At 42.8% G+C, this 17,376-nt stretch overlaps 1 protein-coding gene across 1 annotated transcript in view; it reads right to left on the bottom strand.

Annotated features, from left to right (window-relative positions):
• Window positions 1-17,376, bottom strand: part of LOC145999733 (guanylate cyclase soluble subunit beta-1-like) — a 192,772-nt gene that overhangs the window by 9,849 nt on the left and 165,547 nt on the right. The window contains exon 10 of the mRNA XM_083137012.1: window positions 91-254. Coding sequence (XP_082993138.1) covers window positions 91-254 — 164 coding nt within the window. The remainder of the gene's footprint in view (window positions 1-90; window positions 255-17,376) is intronic.

Below are 17,376 nucleotides of genomic sequence, written 5' to 3'. Positions count from 1 at the left end.
GACTTATTATCGAATCAATTTAAGTCTACATTCATACTTATAAGGGAAACCGTTTATATTAATTGGTATTATTGTTTTAAAAGAACTAACTTGTGCATTCGGAGAAACTCTGTTGCACCTTTTTTCCTCTCTTGAGCATGCTGGCCACCTCTATGGGCATCATCTGATGAAGAAGCTCATCCGTCTTCACCTTCTCTTCCTCCAGGGCCTCTGACGTCACTTTCAGTTCCATTGTTGTCTCCTCCAGCTTCTGCCTGCAGAAACAATGGTTAGTTTAGTTCGCGATTGCACCCAGATTGCTTAAGATTTTATTACGATTTGTTGGAAAGCAGGTACGAATGTGAGAACTTGAAAATCAAGCAATTTCATTCTTTATCAAATAGTGCAATTTTGTGGTCATAATGCATCCAAAATTACTATTTTTAAGAGAATGTGCTGTAAGAAATATACACCGTGTCCATAAATATACTGTCATACTTTAAAGTGGTATTACGTCGCTTTGGATAATCGTATTTAAATGAAATTGGTGACATTTGAAAGAAAAACTCAAATATTTTTGTGCATGTCAACAATGGACACCAATATCAGCAATGGACAACAATGAACGAGATCAAACATAGAAACTGAAATAAATTCACTCCTGACAACAATGGACGATGCGGGTTCATTGTTGGATATTTAGCAGACAGGCAGGTTACATGTGAATGTTTTCCGTTAAAATTGTGTTGTTATTACAGAAGATTTAAGAACGTAGTTGGTGTGTTTTAGAAAATCATTACACGCAGAGTTTGGTGAAGGTTCAGCGTGCTTATAGGCGAAGGTTTCAAAATCAGGAAATGATGATAATATCTTCTACAATTGGCCGCCGAGGTCACCTGACTTGTCGGTCTGTGACTTTTTTATGGGGTTACATAAAATATTAGGGCTATGTCTATGTACCCCCATTGCCTCAAAACCTGCAAGAACTGCAAATTCGCATCACTTCTGCAATCCAGTCCATCACTGTGGATATGTTGGAGCGTGTGTGGCATGAATGGGAATATCGCCTTGATGTCTGCAGGGCCACTCGTGGGGGCCACATTCAATGTCTATGAGTTGTAAAATAAAATATTTGAGTTTTTTTTCAAATGTCACCATTTTCATTTAAATACCATTATCCAAAGCGACGTAATACCACTTTGAAGTATGACAGTATATTTATGGACACGCTGTATATATTTTAGTATGTACTCCTTCAATATTCACTGTGTCTTTGGAATAACTAAAAAAAATAGTTTCCAGCAAACAAACATTTGTTCAAATAGGCAACAAAGATTACTGAAAAAATTGGTTAAATAACAAAATTTAGTAAATGCTACTGAATACTTTGTTTACTGTTACCAAAAGGTTTAACCAATCGTGTATTGTTAATTCAAAACCCTATGAAACAAGAAAGCGAAGTGTTTGAAATACAGTGTGCTGAGGTTTCAATGTCAGTGATTGGTTTAAGACAAGCACGTGTCATTTGAAAGAGTGCGTGATTTGGTTTATTTTACTTCGCTTTTCCTGGCCAATCGTGAAGATGAGGATGAGTGATGATATGATGAAGGGATACTTCCAGAGAACATCAATGCCCAGGCTGGGATTCGAACCCGGGACCCGCCATTTGAAAGAAGTTCTACTGAAAAGTGTGACAGGGGTTTGCGCTTTCTGAAGACACCCAAAATATAAATCTCGCTTCCAAGTTGTACACCCTGAACTGCAAAAGTGTTTTAGATAACTTGTTTTAAACGTTAAAAATACATGGCTTTGTTTCTTTCACAAATGTTTAAAACGTTTAAAACAAAGTGTTTTAAACATGTTTGTGGTTATTGGCATGTTTTGTAACTATGCCTTTTCATTCAATGCGTGTCATTCTGTTTATTGTGCATAGAATTCTGTTCAGTGGCTGAAAATGTATATTGAATTAACAAAGAAACATATCATGATGAATACTCGTGGGTCACGTTTAAAACACCTCTGGCTACGTTTTTTACAGGTGTTTAAAATATATTAAAATTTGAATAGTACATGGAAGAAACTGTTTTGTTTCTCACTTAAATCACTGCAAAATGTGCACATTGTTGTTAATGTCAATATTTTGTTGCATTCAACATAAAATGTATTAAAAACCGCAGAGTAGCTTTCACGTGGATTCACTGGGGCCTGGCAACTGTGCGTTAGTTGACGCTTCTTGAACAACCAACATGCGAGATTTAAGACTAACATATATGTGTATTGTAAGAATTATTTTCCTGTAGTTTTCGGTAATTACAAGCATAAGAAAACAGTTTTTCGTTGTGACGTTTCAGGAGAACACACGCTCCCTTCATCAGCCATTTATTTTCATTTTGACTAAAGATACAGTTATAACAATGGTTAGCAATTTTTTAAACAAAAAGAATGAGTTATATAATGGATGTTGTCAATGTTACATTGTTGTAATATAGCAACTTAACTGTTTTTATTTCAGATTTGGGATTCATAATTTTAAATAAAAAATAATGTGATCAAAAATAAAACAGACTGCTTCTTTTCACAGTTAAGTTGCTATATTACAACAATGTAACATTGACAACATCCATTATATAACGGATTTTCTTTGTTTAAAAAAATGCTAACCATTGTTATAACTGTATCTTTAGTCAAAATGAAAATAAATGTGTGATGAAGGGAGCGTGTGTTCTCCTGAAACGTCACAATGAAAAACTGTATTCTTATGCTTGTAATAATCGTAAACTACAGGAAAATAATTCTACAATGCAAGCAATGGGTACATACAAGAAAAACTAGTATTGTAATAAGTCAGTCAAGCGTTTATTTTATAATAGGAAGACAGTCCATCCTTGGATGATTAACAGATTCCATATTAATCATTATTTGTAAAATATAAGCCATATTGGCATTATGTTCTAAACGTTTTATTTGTTGAAAACATTTCTTCGGATCTTGTTTAAAACACTGTTTAAAACATGTTGAAAACAAAAAAAAACGTTTCTTTTGTTTCTTTTTAAGAAAACACAAATGTTGCCAACCCTGCCAACGAGGTTCTGTCATCTGAAATCATGGCCAGTAGAATTCTCTATGGGATTTGTGTGCTGCCCTTGTGTGTTTGTGATTGTCCCTTCATCTTATCATTAGGGCCCGGGACTTAATGTTATAACATATTTTTTATTTGCCATCGGATCGTGTACTGTGGCGAGATCATTAGATATCTGATGAAAATCAGCCGAAATAGACCAACTTGATAAAGCATATTTTGACATATTTTACCAATTTCGCGTTTTTACAACATATTTCTTCAATTTTCTCGTAATAAGACACATTTCTGTATAATTTCGTAATTGTCTTGCATATACTCTGTTATTTTATAATTTTTCTTCGTATGTTTAGCGCAAGATAGTTCATATTATCGATGCCAGGATAAGGAAATTACTAACGAAGAATTTAAAAGCAGAAGCAGCCTTTTCTTACCAACTAAAAATAGAACAATAATACCCTCCCCCCTTTCTTTATCCCGCCGACAATTAATAGCAATGCAAACATTATTGAGGGAAAATGTTATCTCATTGTTGTGCAGGATTTTGGCTTCATTTAATACTCCACATCCATCCTAGTGGATCTACCCTGGAAGATACTGAATCCCGTATTGTGAGAAATTGGAAAGTACTGTTGTGCATATTTTTGGATTTACTGGGAATATTTCTACATTTTTTATATATTTTTCAATTTTTATGACATAATTACAGTAGTGTCATTAATTCTGGACACTTTTAGTAAAATGTTATTTTTTAAAAAATATCGAATGTAGAGTACAACACACATAAATTTGCCGTTGCGTAGATACCAATTTTCGTTTCGTCTCCCTCTCTCTTAGTATCACGTGTTCTACCCTGCTCGAAAACCTTCGCTATTGTTGCCATATTGTCATTCCATTCCTGGACACACTCGCGCAAACATCATTGAAAACAATTGAATAGCGCTCCAGCCCGCGGTTCACACCGTTCGGCAGGGACGGTAATGTGGCAATATAGCACGGCGTAGTGGTTGCTTCTTTTATGCAGTGCATGTTCATTGGCTAGCTAGTAACTAGTGTTGCCAACTGTAATAATGAAGCACTATTTCTGTCACGGAAGGGGAAAGGCAGGTAAAATGACGGTGAGTTTTGTTGGATTGGAAGTATTTTACCGGTTTGACGTTGTGTGCGTGTATTGCGTGTGTGTATGTGAAAGTGTGTGTTTGTTAATGAACGTTCAATTCCATAATGCCTCCAGTTCTGTCAAAGTTGAAATCAAAAACCTTGCATAGCCAAGCTCGGGAAATTCTAAGCAACGTGCACGAGTTCATGAAGGAGGAAGCCAGTGAAGGTGTTAGCATCCCAATACAGCATTTTGGCAAGAGAGCAGCGGTTGCGACTGGAGTTCCCGAACGAACAATCAGGGCAATCATGAACGAAAGACAATCTCTTGAGATGTCAGAAGGCCCCTCCACATCATTCCACACTCCCGGGAAAGAACGACAAAGACCAGCGACCAAATCGTCAGTGGACGCTTTCGATGAAAACGTTATCCGTAGGCGCATATACGACTACGCTCTGCGTGAAAATGAAGTGCCGACATTGAAAAATTTGCATGTCAAATTACAGGCGGACATACATTTTGCGGGAAGTCAAGAGAGTTTGTGACGTTTGCTGCGAAAGATGGGATTTAGGTGGAGGAAGAGGAGGCTGTCATTTTTGCTGCTTAATGCGATGCATATTGTTTTCTGTGTTAAAATTGCCATGCTTTGGTGGGTCACCAAGTTCATAGCAGGGCCGGCGGGAGGGGAGGGCGAACCGTGCCACCGGCCAGGGCGGCAAAATTTGAAGAGAAGAAAGAAATAAGCCTATTGAAAACTGTGGTCGAGCGAGATATTCTTTTGCGCTTAATAGTATTGAAATAGCATAAGAAGTCTCATTATTTATTTTATATTTTGATGTTTTACTTAGGAATATATTGATTTTCAATTTCCCGTTGCTGCGTAATGGCGGGGGGGGGGCGGGTCGAAATGGAGCGGCATCTACGGCCACCGCCCAGGGAGGCAAAATGACTAGCGCCAGCCCTGGTTCATAGCAAAAGAAAAAGCTGCGCAGCTTATCGTCTAGTGGCAGTATATGTACTTGTTATTGTTGTGGAAGCCGGCATCGTTTGTAAATGTACAACAAAGGCAACCGACTTTCGCCGATCACAGAGAGGAAATAATAATATTGCTTGAGGAGGAGTGTTGTGGTCCAATTGTTGGCATGTTATCTGCCGTTGCACTTCCGTACCAGTGTATACGGGTTTTGGGAGTGAACAGTTAGAACGCCACCAGTGCATTAATGCAATGTAAAATAATATTTTTTTTAATTTTGTTTGAAATCACTCAAATAAGGAATCGTATGAAGAAGTCTTCTTTGCAGCATTTTTGGTAATTTTACGTATGTGTTAGTTCATATTTTGCGAATTTTTAGTCCATATGTATGTAGCTACATACAAGCCACTTGTTAGTACATATTAATCCTAGTCCTGGTATAATGCATGACGTTTAAAACTCAACGTTAGATAGACCTGAATTCTCTAATTTCCTTGTTGTACGTAACAGCTGTGCATCGGCGCACTCCAGCGATTTTTCTATCTGCTCCATTAGCAACACTGCTTGTTTAGTTGTTTCGCGCATCGCACGGCAGAAATATCTGTGCTGGACTCTAAATACTATATTCTGTATAGAAACATTAAACAAGTTTAAATGACATCATTCAGTAACTTCAATAATTGCATCTGAGTGCAGCATTGTAGTCTATTATTGTTATTGTTATTTTCAACCAACAGAACGCTTTTGTGCGATTGTTGTATAGTAGGTCAACTTCCAACTGCTGCAAACAATGAAGCTCACAATTAACCCACAGTACAATACAGAAATACCAATAATCAGATAGCAATGCTGCAGTAAGATGAAATTCTTGAAGCTACTGAACAATGTACAACAATGATGCTTCAAGTTGACCTACTATAAAACAATCGCACACAAGCAGTTTTACAGTTTTATAGGACATAAAGTTCCAGGCTCTAAGTAGAGACAATTAGAGAGTTCTGAAACCTCATTTGAGGCTCGAATCATCATGTGAGGATCGTCGTAGCCTTTTATGATGTATATTTTGAGGGCACAGAGTTGGCAACACTGTGGGCCCACTGTAGCTTTTTATGGGGGGGTCTATTGCCCTCTGTTTACATCTGGCAATATTGCTGTAGATTGACAGTGTTGTTAAACCTACTGGGTTTTTCACTGTAAATTTTTATCAAAGGACCTGAGGGGCCCATGTATTTTTTATGTCTGGCAACACTGTTGGGGGCACAGAGTTGGCAACACTGTGGGTTTTTACTGTAGCCTTTTATGAGGGGGGCCTATTGTCCTTTTTTTATATTCGGCAACTCTATTGGATGTTTTTTTTTTGAGGCTTGGGTTTTACCAACCCATCCGAAGAAAATTCCACTATATGATCTTTTACTGGCTAAGCTAACCTACAAATAGAAATTGCCAACACCGACGAGCATCAAATAATGATTTCGAGCCTCAAATAATGATTTCGAGCATCAAATGATGATTCGAGCCTCAAATAATAATTCAAAACTCGTCGGTGTTGCCAACCCACTCTACAAAAATTCCACTATATGATATTTTGAAGCCTTTCACGGTGTATGTTAACCTCACAAGCAGTGTTGCCAACTCGGGGCGAGGCGTAGCCTTTTATGGTGTATGTTAACCCTACCAGCAGTGTTTCCAACTCGTCGTAGCTTTTCACGGTGTATAATTTTTACACGCACGCGCGTGTATTGTGACGAATGCACTCTCTCATCCTTGAAGGATGAATGCATCTTATCGTAATTTTCCAACTGTGGGACCAAATGTTTATATATCGTGACCTTTGTAAACCTCTTTCGGGAACAATGTGTCGCACACACACACGCGCGCGCGCGTGCCTGTATTGTGACGCAAGCAAACAAAAAAAACTTTGCCTGTCATTACAAAAAAAAAACTTTGACCGTATTCTTAAATAACTAACAAGGACAATGAATCTTTTTGGCTTCCGCAAACAGATCAACATGGAGACTGCACCGCCAAATTTCAATAACCTCTTACCTTCCGTATTATCTAAACTCAATGGTTTACTGATTGTTCATCTCAACAGCATTTGGACGAAACTGAATGACGATGTGGGCAAGATGTTTTATGTTTTTAATAACAATTTACATTTCTACGAAATTCCGATCGACGGGAAACTTCAAATCAACGTGAATCCGGAAAACGCAGGCGAAATCAAAATTTCTACCGGCAAGAATATTTTTCGAATCAAGCACGACAAGATGCTTTCTAACATTACGTACGATGTTTCTGCAGGAGATTATCTTTACATGGAACTTCTCGGAGATTACGACAAACTCATTCCTCTCTTTGTAGAATTACGAATCGTCTATCCTATTATAAATAACCGTTAACCAAAAATGCCTAACGACATTTTCGGCAACACCAAGCGTGTAGACCACGCAGAAGAGATTCTCATGTTGGACATTCGAGTTAAGAAGTTGAGGACCGATTTGATTGCTTTGCAGGAGACCTTAAACAAAAGTTTAGAGTCGGAAATCGCTACGCTCCAAACGCAATGTCTCGACCCCATTCTGAAAATCGATTCCGAACTGAAGACGCTGATAAAAAATTATGTCGACGTACCTTCTTACGACAACGTTCAAAATATACAGTTGAGCGTGGATTCGCTTCAAAATGATTTGGCCAAATTACAGCAATTTCAATCGAAAAATGAAGATTTGGAAAAATTGAAACTCGAAATCGAAGAACGAACTTCCGCAATAGAAAAGAATTTATCTGAACTTCAAACCGTCGTGAACGATATAGATGCAGAACGCTTGCATGTCGTTGTTTCCAAATTACAAGAAGAATTCACCAGCACGTTGGAAGAAATTAAATCCAAGTTGCAGACTTTGGAAGATACAATGACGAACCTACCATCGTCGGACGAACTGCAGGTCATCGGTAAAAGCGTCGCGAACATAAAAATTCAATTGGAGGCGTATCGAGATTTCGAACACATTCAAACCACCATCGCCACGCTTCAGGCGTCCTTGGAATTGATCAACGAAGAAATTAAAAATATTCACGCTGAAGCGAGAGCATTGACGAGCATTCAAGACACGTTAAGCACGGTTCAGCAGAAGATCGAATATTTAGAAAATTTAAACGTCGAAACGAATCTCGCTCATTTTCATCACGTACTCGACAACATACAGGGTGACTTGGAATCGTTACGGACGAGCGTGCCTTCGAGCGAAGATTTGGAAAAATTGAAAACGGCGGTGACGGCACTATCCGATTCGAACGACATCAAAAGTTCATTGAGCGATCTCGAGAGTAGGGTGGCCAATCTCCCCACCTCCAAAGAATTGCACGCTTTGAAAAGAAACATATCTCGAATGCTGAAACGACTAGAAACGGAAACGGCGAACGTGGAACAGATTCGAGACGAAATTAGTTCGCTGGTGTCGACGCTGCCCACTTCGCAGAGCGTCGCCGACCTTCACACGCAGTTTACAGAGATGCGAAGGATCGTGAACGATCTTACCGAGAAGAGCTCGAAATTGAATCAAGTCGAGAACCTTCAGAACATTGTCGTCAACATCAGAGATCAAGTTGGAGTGCTGGAATCCACGCAGGAATCGACGCTGGCCTCTTTCGGTGCCAAGTTGCAAGAACTCAACGAAAACTACAAGCAGTTGAACGTGGAAGTGAAAATCAAACCGTCGTTTTCTGCCGTAACGGATGCCATAATCGAGCATTTGCTGCCCATCGAAAATAAACTCGGACAAGTTCACAGTAATCTCGTCACCTTCGACACTAAATTCGCCAAATTGTTCACCTTGCAAGCCATCGAAATCAACAGCGTTCCCAATCAACAGAGAATCTCCACGTTCGTCGAAGGTAACAAACTGTACATGTTGCATCCTTATCATCCGTACTACAAGTTTCTCCTCGATGGCACGATTCAGATAAACGAATTTTCGTACTGGTCTCACGGCAGAAAAGCTAGCGTTCCTACCATGACTTTGATATCGAATCGTGGTGTCCAGAAAGCAGGAAACATTCCTCTGGCACGTTGGAACGAAACGCGCAACATATATGAAATACACGAAGACGAAGATCTTACCGTTTTCGACGTGAGTGCCGGCGATAAGCTGATCATTCAAAACACGAGCGAAGTGCCACCCTCTTTGAATCCCATCACGCTTGTGCTTCTCTTGAAACGTAATCTCTAAAAAAATGTCTAGGCAAGCCATCGTCGAAGAATTGCATAAACCTGCACGCCGTAACTACGAACGTTTGGCTGTGGTAACCAAGGGCATCGACGACCTCTGGCAAAGCGACCTCGTGGAGATGAGTAGCGGCAATTTGAAAAACGTACATAAATTGAACAAGGGCAACAAGTACCTCCTCACCGTCATAGACACATTTTCGAAATTCGCATGGGCTCTACCTTTGAAGGCGAAAACGGGAACATGCGTCACGAAAGCATTCAAATTAATTTTTCGCGAAAGCGGCGGCAGACAACCACGGTTTCTGCAAACGGACAACGGTAAAGAATTTTACAACGCCGTATTCCAAAAGTTTATTCAAAAACACAAGATTCAATATTATTCGACCTTCAGTCACATCAAAGCCAGCATCGTGGAAAGATTCAATCGAACCTTGAAAACACACATGTGGAAACGATTCACGCTTCGGGGAAATTACAAATGGGTCGACATCCTGCCGGAACTCGTCGACACCTATAATGATACGGTACACAGAACAATAGGCATGAAGCCAGCCGACGTTACCAAGTCCGACGAGCAGCGTTTAATTTCTACAGTTTACTGTCCAAAGTACACACCCACGACAAAAAAAGCTAAATACAAAATTGGAGACCAGGTGAGGATCAGCAAATTCAAACGCACCTTCGAGAAGGGATTCACAAAAAATTGGAGCACAGAACTTTTTACCGTGGTTCGAGTTCTACCCGGAAACCGACACACGTATATAATAAAAGATAGTAGCGGCGAGATTTTGAAAGGAAGATTTTACGAAGAGGAACTCTCTAAAACAAAACACCCCGACACGTACCTCATCGAGAAAGTATTGCGTAGGAAAGGTGACAAACTGTTTGTCAAATGGCTGGGACTTCCGGAAAAGAGTTGGATCGACGCGAACGAAGTGATCTTGTGAGTACGTGGAACGTGGTGAAGCGTCTACTGGATCCGGAAAGTCAAACAAGAAAACAAAGAACGGTGAGTTGCTTCCCGACAGCATCCGCTGTCTGATCGTAGGTCCTTCGGGGTGTGGGAAAACGACACTGCTCGTGGACAATTTTCTCCTCGCACCGAATTGGTTAGATTGGAAGAACAGGCACCTGTACGTGTTCTCGAAAAGTTTGGAGCAATCCAAATACCAGCAACTGATGAAAGTGTACGATGGTCTGGACATTGCAACGTTCGCTTCGGAAATAAAACCACTCGACGATTGTCGTGAAAATTCAGTCGTCGTGTTCGACGACGCCATCCTGGAAAATCAAAATGAAATTCGCAACTTTTTTACGCAAGGTCGTCACAAAAAAATGGATTGCTTTTACCTAGCTCAAACGTTTTCCAAAATTCCAAAACAGTTAGTACGCGACAACGCTGATTTCATATGTTTGTTTCGTCAAGATCACACCAACCTCAAGCACGCGTACGATGACTACGTAGGCGGAGACATGAACTACAATCAATTTTCGGAAGGCTGCTCTTCTTGCTGGAACGGTGACGATTTCGGATTCGCGACGATCGACATGACGAGGAAACCCAACGACGGAAAATACAGAAACAAAATCAACGACTTTCTAAACGTTGCAACGTTGTGAGAAACGATGTGTATAAATAACGTCATGACGAAACGAAAAATCGAAGACGAAAATCTCAAGTTGCGAGATTACCTCGCGAAACGCTTCAAAGGTTGGAAATCCGAGAATCGCGGATTCTACGAAGAGAAGAAACGTCAGGATCAACCTGTGATCGATGCCATCAGCGGTCTAGGTAAAGAAATTAAAAGTGTCACGGAACAAAATAAAAATTTGATCAACGAACTCGTACCGCTCGCAGCTAAAAGTTATGCCGTACCCACGCCCATTTCGAGCATTCCTTCGACGCCGTTCGAACTGAAGGATGCACCGGCACGACGTCGAGCCATAGGCAGCACGTCTTCGGATAAAATCGAGTTCGGGCCTTTGGCACGAGACTACCTGAGTACGGGGAAATTCGACAAGGATGAAGTGTTCGGATTGTATCCTAGCATGGAAAGCAACGAAGGCGGTGGTGTGGTGTGGAAGATTGGGAAATCGAAGGTGACCTTCGAAGGCAACGACATTAAAGTCAATTTAGGCGACAAGGATAGTTGGACCAGGTATCCCGGTACGGTGGGACTGTGGGAACTCGTCGCCAAAAAGCAGCCGAAAGATTACACCGACGAAAATTACCAGAGTTACAAGGAAATTCTGATCATGACGGATGCCTTGTACCAAAACAACGACGCCTCGCAGAATAGGGTGAAATCGAGCAGCGGCGAGAAGTACAGGAATCTCATCAAACCGATTTGGAACCAGGTCAAAACAGGCAGCGGCGTCAAACGCTACAACACGTTACCCAAAGAATTCGTTTGGGTGGACGACGTGAGGAAGCTCGTGGACCGATTGTTGGTGATAGCCGGCGAAGAGAATGCAGGCAATCGTAATTTCTACAACGAGAAGGTTGGCATCGTGGACATGATCAGCACGAAACTTTCCAACTTCATCGTGAACGACGACAAGGGCATAGGTTACCTGATCAAAATCATCAACACGCTGCCTCCGAAATTTTGGAACGTGGCCGAAGGAAAGGGACTCGTGAACGACATCATCAACAAGTTACCTTTCGAGATGCATCTACCTGGCTACCAGTACTGCGGACCGGGTACCAAACTCGAGAAAAGATTGGAGAGAGAAGACAAGGGTGTGAATCCGTTGGACGCGGCATGCAAAGATCACGACATCGCCTACAACACCACGCAGACGGATCTGGACGCACGTCACGAAGCAGACAAAAAATTGGAACATGCAGCTTTCGAAAGGTTCGTGAGCAGAGACGCATCGCTGGGTGAACGGGTCGCCGCACTGGGTACCACCATCGCCATGAACACAAAACAAAAATTGGGGTGGGGTATATAAATAACATACCGTAAAAAAACTACACAAGAAAAAATCTCAGAATATATATATAAATAACATACCGTGAAAATAACACATAAAGCATCAACATGAAGCCCAAGGGTGTCGTGTACCAGATACCATATTCGAATCTAAAAAATCTAGGTGCCCTCGATGGGTTACTCACCAAGAAACAACGTGAGAAGAAACGTTCTTGCTTGTCGAAAGGACACGGAATGAAATTGCTGCTCAGCACACCTCAATTGAAAAGATTGCAGCGTTCGCGGAAACAGCAAAAGATCGGAGGTTTCATATTCAGCATCCCGGCCATCCTAGCAGCATTGGGGGCTGTTGGAAGTTTGGCTGGCGGAAGTGCCGCCATCGCGAAAACCGTCATCGACTCGAAGAAGAACAAGGCGGAATTGGAAGAACAGAAACGTCACAACCTGGCCATGGAGAAGAAAGGGGGGAAGGGCGTGATGAAGAAGTTTAAAAAAAAGAAACAACGGCACTCACCAACCGAGACATTGAATCTCTGATCGAACCGTTACAAATCAAACACTTCAGAGGAGTGTTCATGTCCGACTCGTTACCTTCAAGCGTTAAAAGAAGAGAATGCGGAGTAGTCAACTTGGACGGTCAAGAAAATCCAGGCACGCATTGGATATGTTACCACAAAAATGATGATAAAGCATTCGTTTTCGATTCTTTCGGAGGTGTTCCACCTACAAATTTAATTCATTATCTGAAAACGAACAAAACCTCTATATACTACAACGACGAACGCATTCAAAATTTCGGAGACGTGAACTGCGGTCATCTCTGCCTCTCCGTGCTCGCGTTTCTCTCTAAAATAAATAACCCTACGATCGAGGATTTCCAGAAAGCATTGTGGAACCTCAAACAGCATCACTAGGATGGGCGTGTTCCATCTCACGAGCGAATCTTCAATCTTGAAACTCACGCTGCACGACGACATCGTCTATCCTAAATCCGTGGCTCTGCGTGCATTCTACAGCATGTACCTCATACCTAACGTCACGCAGCACAACAACAAAATTAGCGTCGGAAGCGAACACATCGTCGTCACGCCAGGACAATACAATCTTTCCACTTTGCAAGCTCAATTACCCAAAGGCACATACCTTTCTCAAAATTCGGTCACGCACAGAGTGGAAATCCTATCCGCGACGGAGACCGTGGACCTGGGCACCATGGGAGAACTTTTAGGTTTCGAGAACAACCACCCAAAACTCGAAGCTGGCATCAAGCACGTAGCAACCAACATTCCTAAATTCTTGGCCATAGAGACTCTGAACGTACGCTGCAACGTGGCGTAAGGCATGATCACGAAATCTTCGGACGGATTATTAGGAAGTCACAAGCAGACGGGAATCATAGCCACTTTCAAACCAAGTTCTGAGTTCATGGAACCGATCATCTACACGCCCTCTTCGCCGATCTATTTTCCAGTATGTCGCAACCGCATAGACTACATAGAGTTGGTGGTGACGAACGAGAAAGGAGACGTGGTGGATTTCGCAGGTGCCACTACGACGGCCATCGTGGAGATCAACGTATAATAAATAACCATACATGTAAAATGGAGCAAATCGAAAGTTACGAATTGCAGTCTTTCCCTCCCAACCGTCGCACGTTCGCCAATCTGAACGAAGCGAACAGGGAGATCGAATACGACGTGGACGTAGGCGACGGGTTCATTCATCCTCACAGAGCGGACCTTTATCTTCAATTCGACGTGGTGAAGAAGGAAAGCGGAGACGCGTTTCCTGCAGCAGCAAACTTGATACTCGTGGACAACTTCGTGCCTCACCTGTTCTCGCAGGTGGAGGTGAGGAAACACAACACCGTCATCGACAGAATAGATTATCCAGGCATCACGTCGACGGCAGTGGGAACGTTGAAATTATCCAAAACGGGCGCAGCGTACTACAAGGCCGGGGGATTCGAAGCCGGGACCAAAATATCGACGAGAAGTCACACGGTGCTCTTTCCCATGCGTCTGCTGCCTGGTTTCTTCTCGGACTACAAGGAGATCATGTGGAAGGGAGGACTGAGGATCACGTTTCGAAGAGCGGCCAACGACAACGACGCACTGATGCGATACGCTACTTTGGGTCCGGACGGCACCACGCCGATAGCCAACACTTTACCCGAAGCAGCGAAATGCGTCATCCGGAGCATGGAATTGAGAATGCCGGTGGTGGAATACGAAACGAACTACGCCCTCAAGTACAAAGCGGAGATCTTGAAAAGTCCGCAGGTGCCGATTCACTTTCACGGTTACCAGTGCGTGCAGAAGATGGCGTCGGGAAGTCACATGGAATTCGACGTGACGACACAGTTCAACAACATACAGTTCGACATGCCAGATTTCGTCGTAGTGCTTTTTCAGACCGGACGCGATAACGATCAGGAAAAAGATTCCAGCAAGTTCGACGACTGCAAGATCAAGAACGTTTATCTGAAGAACGGTAGGAACGAAGTGTTCCCGCGCGATAATTACAACCTCGACATGACCAAAGATGATTACCTCAAACTTTACGAAGCTTACACGGCTTACAAACGCGTGACCGAAGGAAGCGTGGACATGTACTACGCGCCCAGCGAATTCAAAGCACGGAGACCCATGACCGTCATCAACACCACGAAAAGAAAGCAAGTGGTGGTCAACGATCGTACCAACATCAAGATCGTATGCGAGTTCCACGATGCCTTGCCTGCAGATACTCTGTGCAGTGTCATTCTTATTGCAGAGAAAACATTTGTGTATGACGTCAAGAATGAAAGAGTGACTGAGCAGTTTTAAATAAATAAAAAAAAAATAGCACACAATAAGAAATGTGGAATTTTATATATATAAGTACAAATTTCAATTAGCAGTTTCCAGAAGTTTAATTTTGCTGTGCCATGCATGCATGTAATCGAGGAAGTGGAAGTAAATTAAAATTGTTTTTTTTTTTCGCATTGCCTATTACTTTTTGTTGCACTCTGGGCAGGCCTTACTAGTTTGGAGGCGATAGTGGCCCCACGGAAGTGTATGGACCCCACATTCAAGAATACACCTCTTGTCGTCGTGTGCATCCAGAGCAACTTTCCTGACAATATTAGTTGTAAGCACATGATCGACGCTTTGGATACGATGCTCTTTTTGTAGAATGGGCGATTTTGTTCTGAGGCACTCGAGGTAATCCTCAAACTTGAGGTGCTCCCGAACCACTTGCCTGCTTACACCCTTTGCCTTTTTTGTTACAGAACCCTCAGCCCGGATCGCATAGGCTTTGGCACGAAGTCCAGCAAACTCCACAATCACATCCCCGTCTTTCTCGTCCTTGAGTTTGCCGGGTATTTTTTTGTTCCGGGGCAGAATTCCATACCGGTTTAGCTGGGGATAGCCCGATGTGTCGAAGAGCTTGACAAGAGCTGGAACTTTGGCTATATCACCATACGCATCGGCCGTGCGAACATGGTACACCAAGCTGTCTGTGTCTGTGTAGAGGAGCGAGATATTGTGGTTGTAGTGTGCACGTAGTATGTCGTAATATGTCTCGAACATGCACAACTTGCTCAGATCCAAAACTGCAGCTCCCACATAGATGGGCTTGTTGAGTAGCACCTTGCCCCGGTTCATGTGAATCAGAGACATCTGTTCGTTGTAAATTGTTCGAGACCTGAACAGCGGGCTTGCAACAAGTCGACGACACTGTGTTTTCTTCGTCACCAACCTCACATCAACGCGATTTCGCACATTCTCCATGGTCTTCCCAAATACCGCATTGTTCATTAATTTGAAAAAATTGCGATCAAGTTCCGAAGTGGCAGCAGTGCGATGGTTGGTGTTCAGTTCGATGTACGGCTTCAACCATGGAGACTGCCTGAACAAGAGCACGTCGTAAACTGCTTTGACCGAGACCCCTTGCTGCATTAACCACTGGAGGTTCCGGTAGTGTAGCACATAACGCTTTTTGGGCTCCAAGTCCATGACGAGCTTCGGTTGATGCGAGCCAGGTGGACACTTGAATTCCGGAGCAGGCGAGAGGTCACAGAATGTATCCTGCAGCTTCTCGGGGAAGTCAAGGTCCACCTCGGCAAAAAACCCAAACTCGTCGCACTCTTTTTCGATTTCGTGGTATAAAGGATCAGCCCACTCAAACTGTCCTGTTGGGAGTGGCTGCATCATGGAGTGCCCGTAAAGATTATTCACGTCAGTGTACATGATGTAGCTTGATGGTTGGGAGGGGTCGTAACCAGTGGTGATTGTTGGCGTGTGCGAAGCGTTGCGACACTTGGACCATGCCGCCCCGGATAGCTCTCTCGATGAAAAGCATGATATTAGTATCGGAGATAAGTGAAAGTTTAATTTTAGTCAGCAGGAGCATGGCCGACCATGCCAGTCCAGGAAGGCTGTAAAAATATACAGGGTCCAGGTTGTAAATGTTTATCGCAGTCGCCCGAAACGCCTGGAACACATCGGCAAGAAGCGTCACATCAAGCTTCAGGTATGCATCGTGGTAATCACCGAAAGTTCGGCAACCCAACTTGACCCACATAGACTGAGCGTGCTTGTACTCCTCGTCGGTAATACCTGAACCTCTCAGCTGGCTGTAGAACTTATCCTGGGGAGGCAGCAACTCTTCTTCGAACTTGGAAGGGTCTGTGACGTATTCGTAGGGGTAGACCCCTTTACGTCTGATGAGTGCGACATCTAAGTTCGGGAAACATGATGTGGTAATGGCTAGTTGGTCGTCTCTGAGCTTCCCAGCAAGAGCATCGAGGCTTGCCTGGAGGAACCTCAGAGAGTCGAGGAACCGAAGCTCGATGCTGCTGCTTGAGTCGGGGATCGGCACCCACTTGCTGATGCTAATATAACGCTCCTCGTTTTGTGCCAGGACATTGATTCTCGCATTGTCGTACCCTAGATGTGTGACCAAGTGATGGAAATCATATCCCGAGCCATTGTGAAAAAAGACCGGTATGAAGCGCGGGTCCCTGGCTCTCAAGTTACATCTGTTGCACCACGGGGCAATGTAGCTTCCGCTCCCATAATGGTCATGGTG

This window comes from Lepisma saccharinum, chromosome 15 (genome assembly GCF_977018435.1).
Source record: "Lepisma saccharinum chromosome 15, izLepSacc3.1, whole genome shotgun sequence".
Taxonomy (NCBI): Eukaryota; Metazoa; Arthropoda; class Insecta; order Zygentoma; family Lepismatidae; genus Lepisma; species Lepisma saccharinum.
Note: the sequence above shows the minus strand (reverse complement) of the source record. Positions and strands in the feature narration are given on the sequence as shown.